Source organism: Astatotilapia calliptera, chromosome 13 (genome assembly GCF_900246225.1).
Source record: "Astatotilapia calliptera chromosome 13, fAstCal1.2, whole genome shotgun sequence".
Lineage (NCBI taxonomy): Eukaryota > Metazoa > Chordata > Actinopteri > Cichliformes > Cichlidae > Astatotilapia > Astatotilapia calliptera.
Window position 1 is genome coordinate 6,851,820 of NC_039314.1, and position 24,247 is coordinate 6,876,066.

Consider the following 24,247-nt stretch of genomic DNA (forward strand, 5'->3'; position numbering starts at 1 on the left):
TTGTTAACCTTAACGTGGGAATGCTTTACAAACATTCAGAGATGGACTTACACACTTGCTTTACTTCTCTCGGGGATAACTTTGTCGGAGATGAAATGCCAGGTTGCTAGCGAAGCTCCACATGCTATCCAAACCACCGACAGGTCCCGCATGCCACAGCTGCTCTATCACGTGATGCATACGTTCTGAGGTGAGTTACAGCGTGTTGCAAGTTTTGTGAGGTGCTTTCGTGATATTTAATGGATCGGATTACATTTTTTATTTTTCTCCGATATCCGATCCAGTAATTTAGGTCAGTATCGGACCGATACCGATACGTAATATCGGATCGGTCCATCTCTAATTGAAACATTCAGTGAAGACACCGTAAGAGCTAGGAGCAAAACAAAACCAGCAATATTAATACCATAAGATCAAAGGAAACAAATTTCTCCTGCTCACATATAGCATATACATCAAATTTACACCACTCAATTCATTGTATCACCTCACTAACTTACCACTACACATAAAGGTCAAGTTCAAGGTTAACAATATAAACTCTATTAAACGACATTTTGATTGCATGTAACTTATTCCGTTAAAGGAAACATTAACAAACCTTGTGCCACTGTCAGCCAGGTACTAATTGGCAAAGTAAACGTACATATTTTTCACTTTAAGGCACACTATTTTACCATATCCTAAAAGAAACGTTACTAACAGCCCTTTAACGGTTTTGTGCCAGTTTCCTGTTTCAAAATAAAAGCATGGATTTCAAAATAAAACCGAAGTGCCTTTCAAACAAACGTAAAAATATTTACAAATTTAAAGGTCATTTACAACAAATGCACAGAAACCAATTATTTTTCTACAGTAAATAAATAGATTCAACATCTTTCCGCAACAGAATTGCAGACTGCACACATGGTACCTTCCCAAAGGAAAAAGTACTATAGCTTATTAGGGCATATATTAGACTTAATATTTACTATATACAATAATGAATTTTTATATATTTTTACATGAGATGACCACTTTGGTTGTAAGATTCGGTTGTATTTATTAAAACCTAGACATTTTAAATGAGTAACTGTGTGTTGACTGTGTGTTGAGCAGTTTCCTGATGACGTCAGGTGTGTAAACCTTAAAGTCTGCGTAAACGAGGGCGCCTCTTGCCGGGTGCGGTGGCGCGTGCCTGTAATCCAAGCTACCAGGAGGCTGAGGCTGGCGGATCGTTTGAGCTCAGGAGCTCTGAGCTGCAGCGGACTATGCCGATCGGGTGTCCGCACTAAGTTCGGTATCGATATGGTGCTCCTGGGGGAGCTCGGGACCACCAGGTCGCCTAAGGAGGGGTGCACCGGCCCAGGTCGGAAACGGAGCAGGTCAAAGCCCCCGTGCCGCTCAGTAGTGGGATCGCGCCTGTGAATAGACGCTGTAGTGCAGCCTGAGTAATACAGCGGGACCCAGTCTTTTTATACTCTTTCTCCTCTCCACAGAAATATACACACAGCACACACACTCACACATCACGTTTTTACAGCTTATAAAAGCGTCAAACACGGTCTCTCTGTCCTCTCGTTCCATTGAAAACCACCGCTGTTTGTTGGTCCAACAGCGCCTCCAACTGGAGGGGAGTAGCAATGACCATCACTGCAAATTCAAAGAGACGGTGAACTTTTTTTTTCTTTCAGTGATTGACTTTGATGAACACGCAGGACTGGACTGGGACAAAAAAATCAGCCCGGGCATTTTGACTAGAGAACAGCCCACCAGGAATTACAGGAAAAGCCATAAAGCCTCTGAATGAAAACAAATGCTGTTGTGACAGTGATGTACGCTGTCCTGTTGGTATATATGTGTCAATCTAATAAACTTAAACCTACACCATCCTCCCTATTCTGGTATTTTAAACAGTACTTACCGGAAATATCAAACAACCTAATCAATAATTACATATACCTAACTAGCAGAGTTGCCAACTCCCAGCAAAAATAGGGAACCGCCCCCCACCCTCCGCCTAATGATGCTTAATCAACGTAATCGACTTTAATTTATTGCCAGGGTAAAACAAATGCACAGAAACCAATTATTTTTCTACAGTAAATAAATAGATTCAACATCTTTCCGCAACAGAATTGCAGACTGCATACATGGTACCTTCCCAAAGGAAAAAGTACTATAGCTTATTAGGGCATATATTAGACTTAATATTTACTATATACAATAATGAATTTTTATATATTTTTACATGAGATGACCACTTTGGTTGTAAGATTCGGTTGTATTTATTAAAACCTAGACATTTTAAATGAGTAACTGTGTGTTGACTGTGTGTTGAGCAGCACCTTTACGGCTGCTGTTGGCTGCTATCTGCAGCAGTTTCCTGATGACGTCAGGTGTGTAAACCTTAAAGTCTGCGTAAACGAGGGCGCCTCTTGCCGGGTGCGGTGGCGCGCGCCTGTAATCCAAGCTACCGGGAGGCTGAGGCTGGCGGATCGTTTGAGCTCAGGAGCTCTGAGCTGCAGCGGACTATGCCGATCGGGTGTCCGCACTAAGTTCGGTATCGATATGGTGCTCCTGGGGGAGCTCGGGACCACCAGGTCGCCTAAGGAGGGGTGCACCGGCCCAGGTCGGAAACGGAGCAGGTCAAAGCCCCCGTGCCGCTCAGTAGTGGGATCGCGCCTGTGAATAGACGCTGTAGTGCAGCCTGAGTAATACAGCCGGACCCAGTCTTTTTACGCTCTTTCTCCTCATATATACTCACACATCACGTTTTTACAGCTTGTAACACCTTCTTTTTTTGTCATCACCATGTGAGCCAGCATGTGAGTATTGATGTTTGTTGGTCCATCACCGCCTCCATCTGGATCACAGGAGAAAAATAAAAGAAACAACGTTTCAACAAGTTTCTTCTTTCTCCACTGCAGAGTACCTCTGTCAGCATTTTTCTCTTTCTTTCTGCTGGTCTATATTTATTCGAGCACAGTGGTAAAAGGATTTAAAATACCACACCTCATAGGGAAATATAGCACATTTTTACAAATAGAACAGAATAGAAAAATCCTTTAATTGTCCCACAAGGGGAAATTTGATTGTAACAGCAGCAAAAAACACCGTCTGGTTGTTGAGTTTGTTTGAGTTTGTTTTCACCCTCAAATGAGCTGACTGCTTCTGCTCTACAAAAAAACACACAATATATATATATTTTTTTTTTACAGAAACACATATTTACATCATGGACAATGTACAAAAACAGAGTACTGTACAGTTATTAAGATCGAAGTACAGATGAAAGTGGAAAACCCAGGTTTTATTGCGCAAACAGAGCAGGGTACTGGAAGATGTTTAAATAATTAAGAATATTTACAAAATGTACAGATTGTGCATTGTATCTGTGCATCAAAAGGTAAATGTAACTTCCAATATGTCAGTATATATAAACTGAGAAAAAATAATGTGCAAGTTATAACAGTAGTAGTTGTTCAGTTGATTAGTGCAAATTACAGCGCTGATGTAAACACCTATGTGTGTTGGGAGCAAACCTTATGTACATAAGATTTTAATTTTTATCTTTTATGTTTGTTTAAGTGTAAGTCTGAGGTCCGTGGGAGCACTGCAATTTCAAATGCCCGTGTATGGTTTGTACATTTGGTTTTTGAGTTTGATGGTTCCTTCTTCCCTTGTAATTGCACGGAAATGTAAACTAAATAACTACAATAACAGGTGCTATCTTAAAGTGTTTTTTTTTTTTTGTTGTTGCTGTTTTTTTACATAACAAAAATGAAACTACGTTTTTCTATAATAAAGTATACAGCGGTGTTTACCACCCGTAGAGCGTGCCTCCCACTGCTGAATCTGATTGGTCGGATCAGCTGCGCTTCTGCTCATTGGCCCGCGCACCCGTCACTCAGGCGGTTGTAGTGGGGTCATTTCAGTCCGGTTTATAGCAGAGCCAGGTCATTCACTGTACTTGAAAAAGGCACTATAATGGCGGGACGTCTTCTTCTCCGAGCTTGTACAACAACACTGCAGCTGAGGAGCGGCGTGCTGGCCCCGCTGCACCGTTCAATGGCCACAGTGAGAGGTAGGACTCCGTATTTACGACAGGAGACGTGACTTCACAGGCCTCCGGAGTGCGTTACAGCCACAGCTGTCACCGCTCACTAGACTTAGTGCGAAAAGCGAAAGGCTGGTTATATTGGCAATTTTAGCGGCGTCTTTATTGTTTAGTTTGGTAGCTGACAAGTTAGTAACAAGGAGTTTGCAGTACGTGCTAGCTAGCTACCGCCAGTGTTTTATTTACAGCAAAAAGAAACACCTGTGTACATATTTATTTACAGAAGTAAAACATATTTGTGGGAGGCCTAAGTGCTTTGAGATACACAAAGCCCCTACCTAAATACGACTATAAAGTACACCTTAAAAAAAATGAAGGTCATTTGGACTTTAGCGAGTGGAAAGGCCTTTGATAGACCCACCTCCTTTGGCAGACTCTGTTGGGCAGGTGCCAGCACCCTGATAGGGGACAGGAGTGTGTTATTGTGGGAGGCGTCCAATGCTGACGTGCAGGCTTGCCCGCACTCATTACAGAGTTTATTATAGTTCTGTATTTTCTAATTAGTTATAATTTTTATTTCGTTTTGAGCTTTTCTTTTTAATTTAGTTTAGTTTTTGTTCTTAGAAGACGTTTAGTGTTGGTTTCTGTGTTAGTTTTAGTCTTTTTAGTTATTAGTGTGCGGAGGCCATATGCAAGAGGTAAGATTTAAGCAAGTTATTATAGGCTTTTAATATAAAACTGATTTTTTTTTTTAAGCAGCTGAATCAAATACAGATTTTTTTTGTTTATTATTTGTATATATTATTATCATTTATTCATTTTTTTAATAGAAACCTTTTTGCTATTTAATTTTTCAGGCATACCAACAGATGAAGAACAGGCCACTGGGCTGGAGCGCCGTACCCTCCAGGCCCTCAAACAGGGAAAGGTAGGCTACTGTATACATATGATAATGAACCTGAACTGCACATAAGCTAATTTTTTTCTTTTTCCCGTTTACATCACAGGACCCTTACAGCATCCTGAAACCAAAGCACTATGCTGGTACCAAAGAAGACCCTCACATTGTGCCAGGCATTGGAACCAAGAGGCTGGTGGGATGTCTCTGTAAGTGATGCATAATGAATACAATTTCCCCTTTATGAATCTGTTTTACCAGTGTTAAAAACTTTTTTTTTTTAATTATAACTTTTTAAAAATCTTTGCAGGTGAGGAAGACAACACTGCTATTGTGTGGTTCTGGCTTCATGAGGGAGAGGCCCAGCGCTGTCCTTCCTGTGGTTCCCACTATAAGCTTGTCCATCACGAGTTGCCCCACTGATACCAAAACTAACACACAAAGCCCCCAAATTGGGCAACAACAGACAAGTGTATTTGCCTCCTTTAAGGCCATATTCTGCAGTGTGTGCACATCATTCAACTTGTACAGTTTATGATTAAATTGTGACTTGAAGTGGAATGTGTTGATGGGTATTTTCATGAGGGAACAGACAGTTAAAATATTAAAGGTTAATTTACTATATAAGCTGGACTTTAAAGGGGACCTATTATTCTGATTTCCAACATATTTTAATTCATCACAGCAGCTTTGTTTTTCTTATACTCTACCTTAATGCAGGCCCTCAGATTTCATCTCTCTGACTTTAAGGTAACTTTATTTCTGATTGGCTGCCCCTCAAAGGTTTCTATTGCGCTTTCGACTACATTTCTGACACCTCAACAGTTGCCCTTGAAGAAATGTGTCATTGTGTCAACAATTAGCCAATCATAGGGAAAAATCACCTTCTTTGGAAGAATGAAGTGATATTGTAAATGTGAAATCTAAAAAAAAAAAATCGCCATTATTTACCGTCTAGATTTTGGCGTAAATAATTACTTTGGCTGTCTTTACCGCTTTCATGAGCCCCTCCACTTGCAGGATGTGAATAGGAAATGGCTGTGTGCCCGAGATGACATCTGCCCTTTGTAACTTCATACAAACCCAAGAGTAGGAAGACGTTGATGCCTGAGCACACGGATTACACATACCTATACTTACCACCTCCTCTGAAACTCTGGTCAGGTGTCATAAGAACATCCATCATCAGAACATATTTGAAAGAAAATAACAAAAAGCAGAATTAACCCCTTTTAAAAACAAAATGTGGTATATTTTTTGTTAAAAAATACCTTCTACAGCAATATTCAAACACAAGGTACTATATTAAAAATAACCAACCTTTCATAAGAACTTAGAACCTTACCAGCAAGTAACCCATTTATTTCAGTGGCTGTACTTTGTTTTTATTTGTGGATTGTTAAGGCAGACAGCCAAGAAAATCCACTCAGCATCTATAGCAAACACTTCGCATTGCTCTCGAGCAAATGTCACAAGAGAACCTTTGTCAAACAAAGTAGATTTACATTGGCTAACAATTTTTGCAACAGGGGATGAAAAAACCCAAACTCCTGTAAAATACGGTGTCACTTTGATGACAAAGCCATGCAGAAAATACTGTTAGAGTGTAGTTTAAAAAATATGTTTCTGTTGACACCTTGTCAGATGTGAATCAGGTCTTATTTTTCTCTATATTTTTTGGGGGGGTGGAATTACGTGGTATTTTGTGGTGTTTGACTACATTTTAAACCAGTAAAAACATAATAGAAGCATCTCACTGTCACAATAAATTAGGTGTTAAGCATTAGAAAAATTTCACTGCATTTTACAGGAGTTTGTCAGTTTATTTATGCCCCTGTGCTGTATATACCAGTAGTTTGCTTCGTCCTATCCAAACATGAATAAAAGCATATCTACATGAGCAATATTAAATGTGAATCAAATTGTGTGGGATTGGACTTCAAATACTTTGATGGCAAGAAAGCAGCTGGAAAAAAAAAAAAAAAAAAAAAAATCAACATTAACATGAAAGTCCAGCCGTTCATCTCAGTCACCTTTAGTGTCATGTGGCCGCCTCTTTAATTTTTATTTTTTTCAACTTGTGTTTGACTCATCCAGACTGAGAAGTCTGCAAAAAACCATCTGGGAATGTGGTTGCCATCAACAGTCTCAACATGGATTTTTATGTTCTATCAGGCAAGATTGAAGCCTTGATTGTGATCTATAGCCTGTAGCAGCTTCTCACGGAGCATTTCTAGACTCGTGTACTTGGGCAGGTCCAGCAGGTTGAAGCAGGTGTGGGCGACAGGTAAGTAATGCTCCCCTCCACCAGTAGGCTGGATCACCAGTTTCAAGCTTTTCATGCCCAAGATGGGGATGCGGTCACTTCCAGTGAGGAACACTGTAAAGACAAGATTTTTGTTTCTCTTCATTCTTCAAGGTCCGTATATAACATGCAAACTCACACAAAATTAATGAAATTAACTTTTCTGCTGTTTAGGGCAACACTTACAGAGAAACTGTTTTTTCTTCTCCAATGGAAGATTGTGAAACACCTCCCAGAAAAGCCTGATTGTAGGGTGGTCTGTCCAGTACTCCCCTTTGTACTCAGTAGTCTATGAGCAAAAGAGCATAAACAAAAATGATTTTCATAATCCATCTTATAATGTACAAGGCTCACTTTAAAAAGTGAGATTCACAGTGGCCACTGGGGCTTTTAAATGATGTATTGACTGAGAAACCAAGGATACTGCACACTCTTACATCAGCAACCTGCCAATCACACCATACCGGCAAATGTTTCCTTAATTCACAAAATGAAGATTATACTGTATTAGATGGAATGTTAAACTAGCATACAAGACCATAAACTAAATTCGTAAAATGTTTACTGAGGTAATAAATCAAGTGAGACATAAGGAAATTTCAATACAGCTAGAGGAGTCGCCCCCTGCTGGACACTAGGAAGAATACAGATTTCATAGTCCTAAAGGCTATGCAGATATTTTCTTCACATTGCGTGGCCAGATGCAATTTTTACTAATCACTATTTAATACAAAACCTTTTCAAGCTCCATCCAGTCATAGTTGGTATTGCCGATAACCATGGCTTGCAGTTCGTTTGGCTGGAAGAGTTCTAAAACTTTCCCACCGCACACTTTGTGGAAGCCTGAATAGAAGCACTCGAAGAGTGGAGCTACCGATGTGTTGAAAACATAGTCTACATAGGCACTGACGAAATCTTGCCTAGAGGAGAAGAAAGTAAGAAAAATGAGAGTAACGTGAATGTTTCAACAACAGTCCAAAATATTCATGAATCCCTTAGTGGATAACTGCTAATGGATAAATATCAGGACAACTTTAAAAAAAAAAAAAAAAATCTTTACCTGTTTGACATATTGACGTTAATGTTTTCCCCATTTGGTACAAGCTCCAAAACCTCTGTGGCACCGTAGTTTTCCTCTGTGATCTGAAAAAATAAAAATCATATGATAGGTGGATGACACAACTTACTTTAACCACAGCAGAAAATGTTGATAGTCAATCATCTTACTGTGAAATTCAAGCAGAAGGTTTCCTCAAGGTCATCTTCTGTGTAGTCTAGTAGCTGCTGCAGACTCCTGGATGAACAGGAACACAATTCCCTGTGTGATTACTGTGGCATTGAAAGGTTTAGATGACGTTAAGACAATGCCAAGGTAAACTACCATTCATAAACATATTAAATGGAAACCTCAGGTGACTGTTCCTTGATCTGACCTTCCCACATCTGGCATTAGCTCTTTCAGGTCTTCTAGCGTTGGCTTCTTCTTCAGAAGCTTCTTGTAAAGGGCCAAGGGGAAGTTGAGCTCAACGATGGTGAGATTGTAGATGGCCAGACCGCAGATGACCCCGATGAGGTTGAACAAGTCAATGTCCTCAAATGTCTGCAAGGGACAGTCGGTGATTGTCAGCATTTAATCGAGGAAGGTTTTCACAAAGATCACGCGGAGATGCCGCCTGGTTTAAAGCAAGTACCTTGTTTGAAAACCAGATGAGGCGAGACTCCTCGTAGTAACGAAACATTCCGTATTTGGGATCAAGCAGCTCTTTCATGATCAGAAGGAAGAACTCCTTTCTCACGCCGCCTGCATCGACAGCCTCTTCTCCCACAAAGATCACCTGCCACAAATGTCACAAGTAAGTCACAGTACCGTTTGAACCTGGCATACTCTGTGGGTTCATTACCATGAGCAGCATCTTTCACATTCATATATGTATTTTCATTCATAACTAGGAACTTCATCCTAAGTGTACTTGATTTAAATTTGGCTGTTAGCTCGTTCAGTTGTCTTCGTTGTCAAGGCCACGGCTCCTGCGATACTTAGCGATCGCTACCTGGAAATCCTGTTCCAACCACTTGCACCACTCTGTGTGCTCACTGGATCACCACTTCTGTGTCGAAATTGTGAGGAGTTGAGACAGAATCTACAGTTTTGAACCTTAAGAACGGATTTACAATTCGCAACACTGTAAAAAAAAGGCCTAGCATGCTTTAAGTCAAGCTTGTGACCTAATGTTGATGCTACGTTTGGACGTTGTGGACTTATAAACCTGAAGAGTGCCTTTTTTACACTCTCTAGCTCTTAGCTAGAGAGTGTGGTAGAAGATGGCGCCGGTGTACGTGGCTTGCCGTCCTCGGCTACATCTGCTTCGCTGCTTCTTACCCTCTCTACGCTCTTTATGGACCTTGGCACTGTATTTTTTTATCCTTTTAGTTGTATGCGCATCTAATGGCTGTGCACTGATTACATACGACAGGCAAACACTTTTAAATCTAAGACTCTCTCATTCCTCTCGGCCTGATCCTTGCTGGAACCTGAGTGACGCCACCGCGCCCCGACCGGACCCTCCGACCGGACCCTCCGACCGGCTTCCTCCACCTACCTATTCCGAATCTACACAAGAAACGCTATAGGAAACGCGGTAGAAGGAGCGGCCGTCGCGTTCGCTTCAGGCTCTACTTTAAAGCCAGAGCCACAGGCTACCCACATGCCAGCCTGGATATCTTATCTTCTTTCCCTCCTTCCCAGGAGCGCTCTGATGCTAAGTTGCTCACCCACCGTTGGATCTGCTTGGCCGACCACGAAGTCTACCCTGCGATTCCTGTGGCATGTTCTCCTGCTCGGGTTTGGATAACATCGCTCCGACGCGGCGTTTGCCGAAACAACCTAAGTGTCCTACGACGCACCACCCGTGGCGACTTAGCCCCTAGGATACGGATGGCATTGCTTAATGTCAGGTCGCTGGTCAATAAGACCTTTTTTTTAAATGACTTCATCTCCACTAATGGGATTGATGCCTTATTCCTGACTGAAACCTGGATTCGTTTCCCTTTTACTGAACTTCTTCCGTCGGACTGTGTTGCTTTTAGCTCACCAAGGCTTACTGGTAGGGGTGGCGGCGTAGCCTCGGTTTTTAAGAATTCGTATGCAGTTCGGCAGCTACCCTCACCTACCTACTCTAGCTTTGAAGTCTAATTATTGGAGATGACTGCATCCACGACCACACTCTGCGTGGTGGTTTATCGACCGCCTAAATATAGCAAATATTTTATCACGGACTTTGCTGATCTCCTAGGCTCCGTTCTTTTTAAGTATGGTTGTGTTCTCATTGTCGGTGATTTTAACATACACACTTGCTGTAAGGATGACTCATTTGCTAAAGACTTCCTTGCCTTAACGGACTCTTTTAACCTGGCTCAGTGGGTTAATGACCCAACGCATGTTAAAGGACATACTTTGGACTTGGTTTTCTCATATGGTCTGGACATTTGTATCAAGGATATAAGTGACGCTGGGATCTCGGATCATTTCCCAGTTATATTTGATACTGGCTTATGCACTAATGAACTACATCCTGCGGCTCCCCTTCGCCCGCTACGTGTAATTAATGCTGAAGCGATGTCAAACTTCTCTATGTCTTTCTTGGATTCTGCATCTGTCACTCTCGACTGTTGTTCTTTTCACTCGGTTGATGACTATGCTAATTCCTTCCTATCGCTGATTTCTTCAATCCTTGATACTGTTGCCCCCATTAAGATGAAGCGCCCTAGAACCTACTCTCAGTGTTGGCTTAATGACACTACGCGCGCCTTACGTCGCGTGTGTCGGCGCGCTGAGAGAAGGTGGAAAAAAGATAAACTTCAGGTTTCCCATGACATGCTACGGACTAGCCGCTTAAAATTCCAAAGTGCTGCTAAAACGGCCAAAGCGTCCTTCTTGTCCAAAATCATCCTGGCCAATGACCATAACCCCCGTACCTTATTTAAAATTTTTAACTCTGTGGTTAACCCTTCCCCGGACATGCCTTTAATTCATTCTCAGGGTCTTTGTGAGCGATTTCAAACTCACTTTTTAAAAAAGGTCTCATCTCTTAAGTCCTCCCTTCCCCCTGCTTTATATCCTCTCCCCATTCCTGAGTGCATTTCAACTTTCCACCAGTTTGAGCCTGTGTCACTTTTGACTCTTAAGCGGCTAGTTGCTCAAATGAATAACACCAATACTGTGCTTGACATTTTTCCATCTCGTTTAGCTAAGGACTGTTTTGATGTAATCGGACCTAGTATCCTATTTCTTATGAACTTTTCCTTGCTCTCAGGCTGTGTTCCTTTGTCCTTTAAGCATGCTGTAGTCCACCCGATTCTTAAAAAAAGAAATTCTGACTGTTATGACCTTTCAAACTATAGACCGATCTCTAAGCTTTCGTTCTTGTCCAAGATCCTGGAGAGACTAGTTCTCTCCCAACTCCAGGCGTACTTGGACACGAACAATATTGCTGAGAAATTTCAATCTGCCTTTAAGCCATTGCATAGCACTGAAACAGCGTTGGTTAGAGTTCTTAATGATATTCTTGTAATCACTGATACTGGACGCTCTATGGTCCTAGTTTTACTGGACCTCTCTTCGGCCTTTGATATGGTAGACCATAACATTTTATTACTAAGACTTGAGCACACTGTGGGTATTAGAGGCACTGCCCTCGACTGGTTTAAATCATACCTCGCTGATAGATCCTTATCAGTTCACTTAGGCACCTTCTCCTCTTCCTCCGCTCCGGTCTGTTGTGGTGTGCCTCAAGGATCAGTTTTAGGCCCTATTCTCTTCTCATTGTATTTGCTCCCTCTAGGCACAATCTTTGAAAAATACAATATCGCCTTCCACTGTTATGCCGATGACATACAGATCTATTTTGAACTTACTGACGACCTTGCTGTGTCCCTGCACTATTTTCAAGAATGCATGCGGGAGGTCAAAGAATGGTTCCTGAGTAATTCCCTCGTTTTAAATGATAAGAAGACTGAGATTGTGGTGTTCAACAGTAAAATCCCTCGTGCCCAACTCTGTGCTGCCCTAGGTTCCTTTGCTAGTTTTTCTTGTGACTATGTCAGTAACTTGGGTGTACTGCTGGATAGCTCGCTCAAACTCGATAAGCAAGTGTCTGCTGTAGTGAGATCTAGCTTTCACCAACTGCGCCTTATCTCTAAGGCTAGGCATTATATTCCGCATGAGGACCTGGAGAAGCTTATTCACGCTTTTGTGACCTCCAGGTTGGATTATTGTAACTCCTTGTACTATGGTCTTCCCTCTTCTCTTCTTCTTAAACTGCAAACAGTCCAAAATGCAGCAGCCCGCCTTTTGACTGGTACCAGGAAATTTTGCCATATTACCCCTGTCCTAGCTAGCCTGCATTGGCTGCCCATAAAGTACCGTATTCAATTTAAAATATTACTCCTTACTTTCAAAACTATTAATAAATTAGCGCCAAGTTATCTTAGTGAACTTCTCAAACCACATACTCCTGCTAGAACACTCAGATCTGCCACTCAACTACTTCTGACCCAACCCAGATCTCGACTGAAGTCCCGGGGTGACCGTGCGTTTGCTCTGGCTGCCCCGGTACTGTGGAATACCCTTCCTCTCGACCTCCGCGCATCTGATTCCATTGCACTGTTCAAATCACGATTAAAAACCCACTTATTCAATCTTGCCTTTCCCTCTAGTTAATATTTCTTTTATGATTTTATATCATGCACTTCTATGCTCATTTAAATTCTTGTTTGCTCTGTACCTGTTGCTTTCCTATGTATTAGTGACAGTTATCTGCTTGCATATTTAGTACTTGCTTTGGTCCTATTTCTATTATCCTCCTCCTATACTCTATTTTACTTGTTAAGCACCTTGGCATACCCTTGGTTTTTAAGTGTGCTTTATAAATAAAGTTTATTATTATTATTATTATTAGCTGTATGATGTTTCTTCCCTGAGTTAGTGGTGTCGTTGTAGACTGCAAGGAGGTCCATGTTGAAATCACACACGCACATGTGCATGTTGTCAGAACGGGACTTCCTGGAAACAATCCAATAATAGCACAAGTACTGGAAGGGATCCAGAGTTTACAAGAATATGACTGGAATGGAAATGGTGGCCAAATTTAAATCAGGTTTGGGTTATGCTGCTTCTTTTTTTTTAAAGCTTCAAACTTAAATGCTGTTTCTACCTTTAGTGGCTTCTTATAGTCAACATTCTTAGACTTCCTGAGCACTTCCATAGTGTCTCCAACAATGTTTTCCCTGCGAACGATGAGGATGAGGCACGGGTTGACGGATTCCACAGCCGGTAGGAACATGGAGCTGAAATTTTGCATCTGTGCCTGGTCCACTGCCATCTGTTAATACAGAAAACACATGATTATGAAGCGATTAGTGAGAATAAAGGTAAGAAACTGCCTTTAAGAGGTTTAGTGAGTAGTACCTGCATTTGTAAGACAGCATCTGTCTGAAGGAGTGTAGTCTTTGCTTGGGCATCAAATACAAAGGGATACTTGCACAGAGTCACCACACCATCATGTCCCTGGGGATAGAGCATAAACAAAAGGTTCACATCAAAACCTTAACATAGAAAGATGTATTACTGAATCGCAGAGCCAACATCCAGACTCACCATTGGGTACATCTGCCTCTGAAGCCATGTGACATAGTCATTTCGGATGTCTATCAGGTTGTCCAACTCATGAATGTAGAACTTGCCATACTGAATGATGTGTCCCGCTTTCTCGCTCACCTGAAGCGAGAAGTGGGAGAGACTGCCACTTGTAGTCCTTTAAAGAAGGATATAATGTGCAGCAGGAATTTAACACTGCACCTTTTTCCTCACCTTGTGTAGGATTTCCAGGAGTCGCAGCGACGTGTCCAGAAAACAGGTGAAAATTCTCTGCTCTACTGCGGGAATGCCCACCTTGTGCATCTGCAGCAGATACACCACCACTTCCTTGTACAGTTCAACTAGCCGCTGGAAGACTGGGGACTCAAACGTAGACCACCAGTTTCCTGCAAATACATGAGCAAACACTAAATTTGTGCTCCTCAAAACCCTTTTAAGACAGTGTAAAGTGCTCATTTTTCCCAGTCCTAACTATACCATCTGGAATTTAATTCCTGCATAAGATTTATGACAAATATAAGCTATTTTAAGACCTTATTTTCCTGAACAATAAGGTCTTAAGTATAGTATGTAGTACTAATGTAGTATGGAAAGCTTAAAGAAACTCCTTCATCCTACCTACCTAGTACCTTCAGTGGAGCCTCTTTTAGGCTGATGACTGATTTGGCAAATGGGATAGAGATGGTGACGTAGTTATTTCGGTTAGTGAAGAGAGGGCATTCTGGAAGAGTGAGGTAGAGTCTCAGGGCTTCGATGTCTGGAGGAGAATTGTTTAGCCTGGGAATGAGGTTCTTCTCCAGACTAGCAGCAATCTGAGGCAGACAGACGAAGGGAAACAGGTCTGTTATGATTAATGTGATAATCCTGAATGCATACAAACTGCTGATGAGGTGTGGGGTAAAGTGCAACAATAACACACTGAATGGACCAGAGTACCGGAAATAACTGGAGCCGACACAGTAATAAAACGTCACTGGGGACATTTACACTATAAAAACATCTTCTGGTCAGGTACCAAATCAAAATAAAATGAACGTCGTTGACAAGACAGCAGATGAGCAAAGGTCATAAACACTGTTGAAGAGTATGAGAAATGAAAAAGAAACTCCAAGTCAGAGGAACTTCACCAGTCAGAGAAAATATATTAGTGCCCAAGTATTTGGCATGGCACTGACACGACACAGAATGCAGTTTTGAATTACAGTGAAGAATCCAGAATTTAGTCCCCTCCAAGACCTTGAATTGAACAAGTAAAAGGAGATGGATGGGTGGATGGAACTATATTATATGTGGCCACTGACCTGCTGAGCAATCTCAGGGTGACCCTCTTGGATTACTTTGTTGAAGAGCAGGCGAGCCATGTTCATATCCACCCCTGAACATTTACTGCTGGTACTGTAGTGATCTGGATGACTGCGTTTATAAAAAAAGGGAAAAAACAAAATCAGCACTCAGAATGAGATAATTACAAAAACGCTAGGCAATAACTACAACAATATATATATATATATATATATATATATATATATATATATATATATATATATATATATATATATATATATATACACATATACATACATATATATATACATATACATATATATATATATATATATATATTTATTATGTATTGTTATATTATGTATATATATATAATATATATTAATCTAAAGTTCTAAACTGATCGGACAGCGCTTCAGAGTGCAGATGGTTAATGAGCTGAAGCACACTTCAAAAGCAGCCCAAAGGTTTCTCAAAGCAAAGAAACAGGATATGCTTCAGTGGCCAAATCAGAATCTGATCTCAACCCAGGAGAGCACGCTTTTTATCTGGTCAAAGCGGTGACAACAGAACAAGCTCTAGATTTACCATGACAGCAGATAAGTGTCAGTACTGAATGTTGTTATCGTTGAGCTTCCTGCTTTCATGGCTAAAACTGTGGCCATCTCAATTTCATGTTTTTATATAGCCTACCAAACTCGTGCATTCACCTGGCTCATATGACGGGAGCAGCTTAAGAAAGCTTTAATTATCTAATTAGAGAGTAAATAAACAAGAAATTCAGCAAAAAAAAAAAAAAGTGTTGATTTTAATGTAAATCAGTCAAAATGATTTTTCTGACTAGATTATGACTTTTGAAATATCTGGAGTGCATTTACCTCATTGACAGGAAAGACCCATTTAGGCAGCTTGCTGAGGAGAACACGAGGTCGATCTCACTAAGGAAACCAGAAAAGGCAAATAATTACTGTGTAAATCTCCAAAAAGGATCTGGTAATTTGATTCTACTCAAACACACCATGTCTAAAACAAACTAAAACTCCAATATGCCGAGGATCTACTGAGGGGGAAAAAAAGAAGAAGAAAACTTTACTTGGAGATGTCGAGCGGGAGTCTTCCTTGTGAGTGGTTCAACCATTTTTGTATGAGATCCTCATTCAAGGAGTAAATCTTTCTCTGGGGATCTTGTATCCTTGTGTCATCTCCGTTCTGAAGGCTCTGCACCAAAAAGTATAAAAGTTAGACAAATAAAAACTGAAAAATGTAAACCTGTGTAAATAAAACTGAGTGAAGAAACAGATCAGATGTGTGTAAAAACAGTATTCACAGCTATCTGCGGCACATTTTAGAAGAAGGTGCTTCTAAGAAAAGAAAAAAAAGTGACATACATCCTCATTACAAATTAAATTCTGCTTGAAAAATCATCATACGCTACATGGCAATGTGTTTTAAAACCAACACCAGCTTGCATTGACTGTCGGGGATCAGCTGGAGCAGTCTGCTTTAATTAGATTGACAAACGCAATTCTGTTTCCTGGAATTCGAAAACTTTAATGACAAGATTTTAACTTGAAGTCATTTTCTTATTTTTCAAATTTCTTATGGTTTTACTGGTACGTTTAGCCTTCTTTAACGCATGTGAATGGTGACGTTGTCAAACAACGCTGTGGTATAAAATTACACGCGAACCCATGTGCTAAGATTTTTTTTTTAAATTCCAGATAATTACAGGTTGTGTCTGGAAATATTTACAATCTCAGCTCATCTGCCTGACATTGCTCTCACTCCCCAGCAGTGATAATAATGCTTTAGTTCAAATCACTGTTGTTCAGCTGCTCACTATTATCGAGTACTGCCAGTACCATTGTTTTTACTGTAGAGTAAAAACGATAGCATTCAGGACAGCTGTGCAATTATTAAAACGTGCTGTACATTTGTAAGCATCTCCATGAAATCTCTGTTTCAGAGGAGAGGGAAAACTTACGTTGGTACTGCAATAGTGAGCAAAGCTTTGATCTCCTCCAGCATAAATCCGTTTGACACAACAGTTCTCCTCTGAATCTGCAAAAGTGAGGGAAAATAGGTTTTTTGTGTTATTAAAACATCTTACCATCGAGTTTTACGTTTGAAATAAACCCATCAAACTAATGATGTAATGTGCTTTTACAACTTCAGATTCAGATTAAAGCTAATAAATCTCCACGTTCAGATGGATACACAGCAGAATTATAGAAAACGTAGTCAGAGAAAACGTAAATGGAGAACCCTATCGATTAATACATTTGACTGCTTATGATTCAAACTTTACACCCCTCAAAAATGGAAGGATGTTTTGGTTTTACATTTGCTGTCCCCTCACCTGTATCTGTTGCAGTGCTGGCGACTACCCAGGGACCTTTAACAAGAGCAGGGCTTTTTCTGTTGGAAGTGGACCGTGTGCCAAGCTGCCCGTTCCCTCCGAGCCCAAATGAATCCATCTTCCCCGATGACGGCGTGAAAGCCAGCGTGTGTTGCCTTGACCGCACAGCAATTTGAAACGTTACTAGCAGCCTTGTGACTTTTTAGTATAATTCACTGACGTTGTATTTTAGATAAACGCGCAAAAACAAAGTCGATTTTACCTTCCACATGCAATCTGTGTGACTACATTTCCCATGAGCTCAAACACTTTTCTGGGGTTTATTTCATGATTTGTAGAGTTATGCCCAAGCTGTCCATATCCTCCTGCTCCAAATGTGAACACGCCCCCTTCCTGCATTTAAAAACAACAGAACCAGTTATTCCGACCTTCAAAAGGGTTAGCACTGTGCTAACTTGCTAAGGCCAAAGTGTTAGCAAAGACCACTGAACATGAGGCTTGAAGAGACAGAGAGGCATGAAAGACAGCTGTCGTGTTAATGATTTCAGTCTAGTTTTTCCTTAACCAGAAACAGCTAGATTAGTAATGGCACATGCCAGGAGGGGGATTATTTTAACATCCAAGTCTTACAGCAGGGATCCTCCTCCTCTACAGCGTCAGGCCACTACTGAAACAAACTTACTGCGTCTGGGCACCTGGACAGGAAATGGGCATTTTTATCCACCGCTCGAGAAGATTTAAAACTTCACTATTTAACAAACCAAAAAACATTCCAGGTTCTAAATAACGATCCCAACTCATCTATTCTTTTCTAAAAATTAGAAGTAAACACAGAAATGGCATTACTTATGAGCCTAATTACTGAAGACTATTCATAAAAGAAGACTACATGATGAGCATGATTACCCACTGAAAACGTATAATGCTTTTCCCTGTGTAGAAGAGGTCACACCTCGTACTTGTACCAAAAAATGTTGACATCACACCTCATGAAGACCCTGAAGAGACTTATCCTGGACCAGCTTCCAGCACATGGTCAGATCCCTTCCGGTCCTTGACCTGCTCAACAGGGCCTACATCCACCCAGCGCTGTGAGGGTCATGTTTTGATTTCTCCAGTGTGTTCACCACCACCAGCTCGGCTCTGCTGGGTGGATGCCTTGGCAGTGACCTGGATAGTTGGCTCACTGATCTGCAAACCACCTGCAGCACCATGTTGGACAGCAACACCGAAGCCCAGCAGGGGACTGTCCTCTCTCCCTTTCCCTTCACCATGTACACCACAGCCTTCAGCACTGCACAGACACCTGCCACCTTCACAGGTTTCTAATGACTCTGCAGTAGTGATGTATCACACAAGGTGATGAGGAAGAGCATGGGGGTTGTGGATGTGAGAAGGGTTAGAATGCTGGTCACCCCTATTTCCATCCGTGTGGTTTGGGTGCAGACAGGATAAAAATACCTCAGTGTTCACGCCCTCTACAAGAAGAGTCATCTCTATTTTCTTGGATGACTCCTTTAAAATCTAATGGATGACCCAGGATGTTTTGAGTCTGTAATGGCCACTGCCATCCTCTATGCTGTGGTGGGCTGGGGCAGCATGATACCAGCAGACTCAAACCGATCCACAAGGCCAGTATTATAGGTGTGGAGCTCGACTCTGAGAGCAGATGTCAGATGATAGCCGACAATCCTTCACGTTCATTCCATGACTTGCAGGACAGTAACAGGAGCAAAACCTCACTGCACTAAAACGCCACAGGAAATGATTTATAACTGCGATGATCAAACTTCATATCTTCCCCTTATGACACCTGGACTATTTTTACTTCTCATATTTTCTTTATATTGTACATACTATTGTTTAACTTTGGAGTATTTATTTTAACATAATTCACCATTGGTGGAGCATCTTAGTTTTATAAGGATGGTTTACATTTTTTTATGATTTCTTTCCATTTTCTACCTTTCATATCATTTGCTTGAGAGTCTGTGACAAAGCAATTTCCCCCCGTCATTATAAAAGTATTCTGACTCTGATATAAACTGTTACAATGGAGGGTGCTCAGACGAAATGCCTGCAGCATCAAATAATGAGCTCAGTATGTGCGCAAGTAATCCCAGTGAGCCAAATGCTCAGGCAGTTTCAGGCAGTTTATTCTATATCAGCATGATGTCAGTGAGTGCAGACATCCCTAATATAGTCATCTCAGGCGTATAGCTTTGGCCGTGAAGCCACACTGATGTGTTAGTCAAGCCTTCGGTATGAGGGGCAGCCAATCAGAAGAGACTTGGCTAAATGGGAGGGGAGCTAAGGAATATAAAAAAAGAAGAAAGAAAGCAAGCTCGTTTTAAGCAGTAGAGGAACCCAGAAACTGCACCTACAGCACCCGTGGGTACTGAACAGTTTGTTCATCTGACAACAGCTTAATGTTTTTCTAAAGGAGAGCTTTTAAACATCTGTGTGACAAAGCAAAACACTGAAATCTTAATGTATAGCAGACTTAATGTACTGCAGTGATACTGGGATGTTTTCTAACTGGTCGCTTGGCAGCAGCTGTCTCTGAGCAGTATGCAAACTGGAGAGCGAGGACACAACACACTGACTGTGACAAGTGATGCATCTGTAATCCTGCTTGGCTGCTGTTTGGGATCAGTTAAGAAAATGTAACACATATACACTGGCAGATTAAAAACAACAACAACAACAACAGCAATGAATTAGGAAGAAGGTAAAGAAAGCATAACCCAGCATGGGAGTAAATCCCAGTAAAAGTCCAAGGCCCAGTTTAATGATTTTAAGCCTAAGAATTAAAACCATTAATTAGATTTAAAAGAGCCACTTTTAAATCTAATCATTAATCCCACAGTTTCAAATTTCGGTCTTCTGTACACACAACGCTGCAGATCTATCAAAGAACCAAAAAGTATGCAACTTAACTTGGTCAGTGCAGCCGTGTGATCTTCTCCACAGCAAATGTAAATCACTCTCTGTGATCTGAGGGATTTCAGGAGGGCCGGGAAATACCGATCTGAAAAAGACGTCCTGAAAATTAGTCAAAGTTTCGGGTTTGAATGTACAGGGGCACCTTCTAACCTTCTACCACTCACCGTTGCAGTCGTTGAGACCAAGCTGACCGAAATTGTTGCGCCCCCAACCGAACACAGCTCCCGAGGGAGTGAGGGCAAAGCTATGTGCTCCACCTGCTGATATTTGAGCAAAAGGAATGCCCTGCAGAGACTGAATCATCTGGGGTGTGGAAATGCTCTGTCCGTTGATTCCTAACCCAAGTTGGCCATATCGATTCTGGCCCCATGAGAAGATGTGGCCCCCTGTGTTAAAAACGCATATATAATTGAAACGGTTTAACATGACATAAACACTGTAAGCTGCTCTGGATATGTGCTAAGTGCAAACCATTCCTCACCCTTTGAAAGTGCATGGGAGTGCCAGTACCCACAGGCTACCTGAGCAATTTGAACATCTGACAAAGTCTTGATGTTTCTTTTCATACAGAGGAAAAAGAGAGAGAGAAGAATGGCTATATTAGGTCTTTTCATGGTGCCTTTACAAAACAAAGGATGAGCAAGTAGTGCGTTAAGTAGGACACACAGGGGTTTCCTGATAGTTGATGAATTTACCTAGGCACGCGAACACATTCTTCAAAGTTATTTAATCCCAGCTGTCCATCTGAACCAAGACCCCACGAGAAAACCTGTCCTTTGTCATTTAGGGCGAGTGTATGGGCCTCTCCACATGATACAGCCACTATGATCTGTGCATCCAAGGCCACAACTTGCTCTAATAGATGACATAAACAAGTGCTTGCACAGTGAGCAACTTTAAAAAACAAAACAAAACCCCCCAATGTTTTATTAGAAAAACAAACAAACAAACAAACAAACAGCAGACATCACCAACCGGGTTTCTTTCTGGCTTTCTCATGTCCAAGCTGCCCAAGATCATTGCAGCCACAGGTATACACCGTCCCGTCCTCCAGCAGGAAAGCTGTGTGTCTGCGGCCACACCCCACATCACTCACTTGCTTCCCGTGAAAGAATTCACATTTTCGTGGCTCAACCACAATCTCTTCATCAATCCCACCCAAGCCCAGTTGTCCATAGGAAGCATTTCCCCAGCACAGCATTGTAGTTCTCCCTTTAGCTGCACGCAAAAGCAGGATCTCAGGCTCTGTGAAGAAGACACTTGGGCTAATATAACCTTCCAGAGTATAGTCACATATCCCCCGTTTCATTTGCAAGGTGTAATCTAGCTGGTATCACCTAGCAAAGCCGAAAGAGGCAAAACAACATCATCGCCACATGAAACAGACGCAAGCCTGCGGTCAGATTAAGTCATGACTTCAGGATCGTACACCTACATATATATATATGTGTGTATATATAGCGAGAGCACTAGTACGTTGCAGTCTAAACTGACCATGTAAACAGATTAGCCTAGTAAGCTACAGTTAACGGTGTTGGGTGAGTTCCGTTAGGGTTGCTAAAATCGTCAAATAACACCACTTCCGTCGCGGGCGGCTGGGTTTACAAATTAAAGCACATGCCAAAACGTGTTTAAATACGAGTATTGCCAATAACTGTATGTACCCCTACGATTTACACTCTCATAAACATAATTAATAAACTTACACATTTCTTTCTGGGTCACAAATGTATGCGTTTATAATATTGTAAGCGGAAGTATAACTCTTGTCCGTAATGTTAGCACACGCTAGCATGCACCTTGACGAATACAGGCGAGGTAGATCATTTCAGACTGATGGCACTTGACCAACTTAATGACAGTACTTAAAATTATCATAGTGCGATTGGAAAATATTTTAAGAAACATATATGTTTAAGCACTCGACACGTGGTACATGGCTGACTTATACAGACAGTCCTGATATAGCAAGCTAACGTTAGTCAGACCCAAAGACTTTATGTCTGTGTTTGGAACATAACGTACTTAAGAGTTCATTCAGAAACCTGAAGTGACTTCACAGCTGAGTATCTGAACTTAAAGCCCCGCTATTCTTTACTGTTCCGCTAAAAACACAAGTTTAACAACTTACAGCCAGGTGTCTCTTATGTTAGAGCCAAGAGCAAATCTTACCAAAGCCACCAGACCCGACAAGTTTATGATCTGCCAGTGCCTTGTTCGTTAGTTAGTCCGACTGTTAAAAACACACATTACAGTACGCTGCTGTCCAAAGACAACTCCCAGGTAAAACCCTACTTAACGCGTTTCTTGGCCGTACAGCAGTTGTTGACAGAGCATCGGAGTGGTTACATTAAAGCAGTCGTCTCAAACTCTGAATGTCCGTTATGTCCTTTTAGAAATAAAAGTGTTTTTATAATAGCAGAGCGGAGAAGAGTACAAGATAGTTAAAATATATACATAAGAGTCCCGAAATGTCCAAAACACGGTCAAGGAGATTTGAATACTTCTCTGAAAGACGCGTAGAGAAGCTCTACACATAAACGCTGTAAGGCTTAATTTGAAGGCAGCTTACAATACCGGAAGTATTAACAGCGTTTTCACGCATTTTCCTTCATGGACGTGAAGAAATGTCGCGAAGCTGCCGAAATGTTCTAGAGCGAGCGCATCCGCGCATGCGTATACCGGCTGCGCTGTACTACCTTTACCTAGGTATGAAAACACGGAGGTTACTCTCCTAGTCCCCGAACTCCATTTCATACACACACATGCACACACACACACACACATACACACACAGACCTCCCCGTTTTCTTTTTCTTGAATGTTTCGCGTTCATACAGAGCACACACGGCATTTATTTGTTATTAATTAGTAAGTAAAAGAAGGAAAGTGAAAGCGCGAAAGACTACTACTGAAGTGCGTAGTATGAACTAGCAAAAGAAAAGTCCACAAATGAATACATTCGAAATAACAACACATATAACGGTATTCAAGATTAAATGTTAATTAATTATTGTTAATTAAATGTAAGTAGGCCTACATATAAATATATAATACAAGCACATTTTGAATGTGACTATAAGTTGCAGATGTATGTGATTAAATGTGAGGCGTTATAAAAAAAGTGTTATATCTGCATTCTAATCGCAGATATTTTATTTACCTGTAGTTTTGTTCATCTTATGTAATCAGGCTGTAAGTATACTAGAAGAATCTCGAACTTCTACCGGTGTCGTGTCTTTTTCCAAAACCATGTTCGCCAACTTGAGCTGGTTCACAACCACCGGGCTCCCCCTGGTGGAGAGCAAACTCACTTACTCCGATTCAACAAACAAACAAATAGACTGTGTCACCTTCATTAAGATAAGATAAAATACGAGAAGAAGAGAAAATGTAACTTTAAATACAAGGTAAACTCAACAAACATATTAAAAAAGTAGGCATTAAGAGACTCAAATATGCATATATTTTAAAATAATGAAAACAGCAATGCAGCTAATGAGGACATCAAATCAATGTAATTCTCTTTTTTATCATCTGGTTTTAAAAGAGCTTTTTGCACCAGTTAAAAATAGATTGGACATTTCCTTGATGTACAGTAAGCTTCTGTAACAGAGATCCACATCTGTTCATTCAAAATCCAGCGAACACAGCTAGGTTTCAGACCAAACTTTTGTTTGACTGAATGGTTTAAAAGGAGATGAAAAGTCAGATAGATTCATATCATTCAAACTCCATCTGCTGGTGCACAATGCCATTTA

General features: G+C 41.1%; 2 protein-coding genes across 4 annotated transcripts; one reads left to right on the forward strand and one right to left on the reverse strand.

The window, feature by feature from the left end:
- Positions 1-3,862: 3,862 nt before the first annotated feature.
- On the forward strand, positions 3,863-5,427 carry cox5b2 (cytochrome c oxidase subunit 5B2). Its single transcript, XM_026189556.1, has 4 exons — positions 3,863-4,066; positions 4,897-4,967; positions 5,047-5,146; positions 5,248-5,427. Exons 1-4 carry the CDS (start codon positions 3,970-3,972, stop codon positions 5,358-5,360), a joined length of 381 nt encoding a protein of 126 aa, XP_026045341.1. The 5' UTR covers positions 3,863-3,969; the 3' UTR covers positions 5,361-5,427.
- A 737-nt stretch (positions 5,428-6,164) lies between these two features.
- herc4 (HECT and RLD domain containing E3 ubiquitin protein ligase 4) lies at positions 6,165-23,737 on the reverse strand. Of its 3 annotated transcripts, XM_026189555.1 has the most exons (24): positions 23,650-23,737; positions 21,462-21,731; positions 21,182-21,341; positions 20,968-21,044; positions 20,651-20,872; positions 20,480-20,571; positions 17,803-17,933; positions 17,541-17,695; positions 17,166-17,242; positions 16,275-16,399; positions 16,060-16,119; positions 15,199-15,310; positions 14,520-14,709; positions 14,111-14,283; positions 13,898-14,017; positions 13,709-13,807; positions 13,455-13,622; positions 8,934-9,077; positions 8,676-8,842; positions 8,470-8,536; positions 8,303-8,385; positions 7,979-8,162; positions 7,429-7,531; positions 6,165-7,317 (listed from the first exon to the last, which is right to left on the reverse strand). In XM_026189555.1, exons 1-24 carry the CDS (start codon positions 23,663-23,665, stop codon positions 7,109-7,111), a joined length of 3,204 nt encoding a protein of 1,067 aa, XP_026045340.1. In that variant the 5' UTR covers positions 23,666-23,737; the 3' UTR covers positions 6,165-7,108. The 3 variants fall into 3 exon arrangements, with proteins under 3 accessions (XP_026045340.1, XP_026045337.1, XP_026045338.1); XM_026189552.1 differs by lacking the exon at positions 23,650-23,737 and having other exon boundaries at positions 21,462-22,652; XM_026189553.1 differs by lacking the exons at positions 6,165-7,317; positions 7,429-7,531; positions 7,979-8,162; positions 8,303-8,385; positions 23,650-23,737 and having other exon boundaries at positions 8,650-8,842; positions 21,462-22,652.
- Between the last annotated feature and the right edge of the window lie 510 nt (positions 23,738-24,247).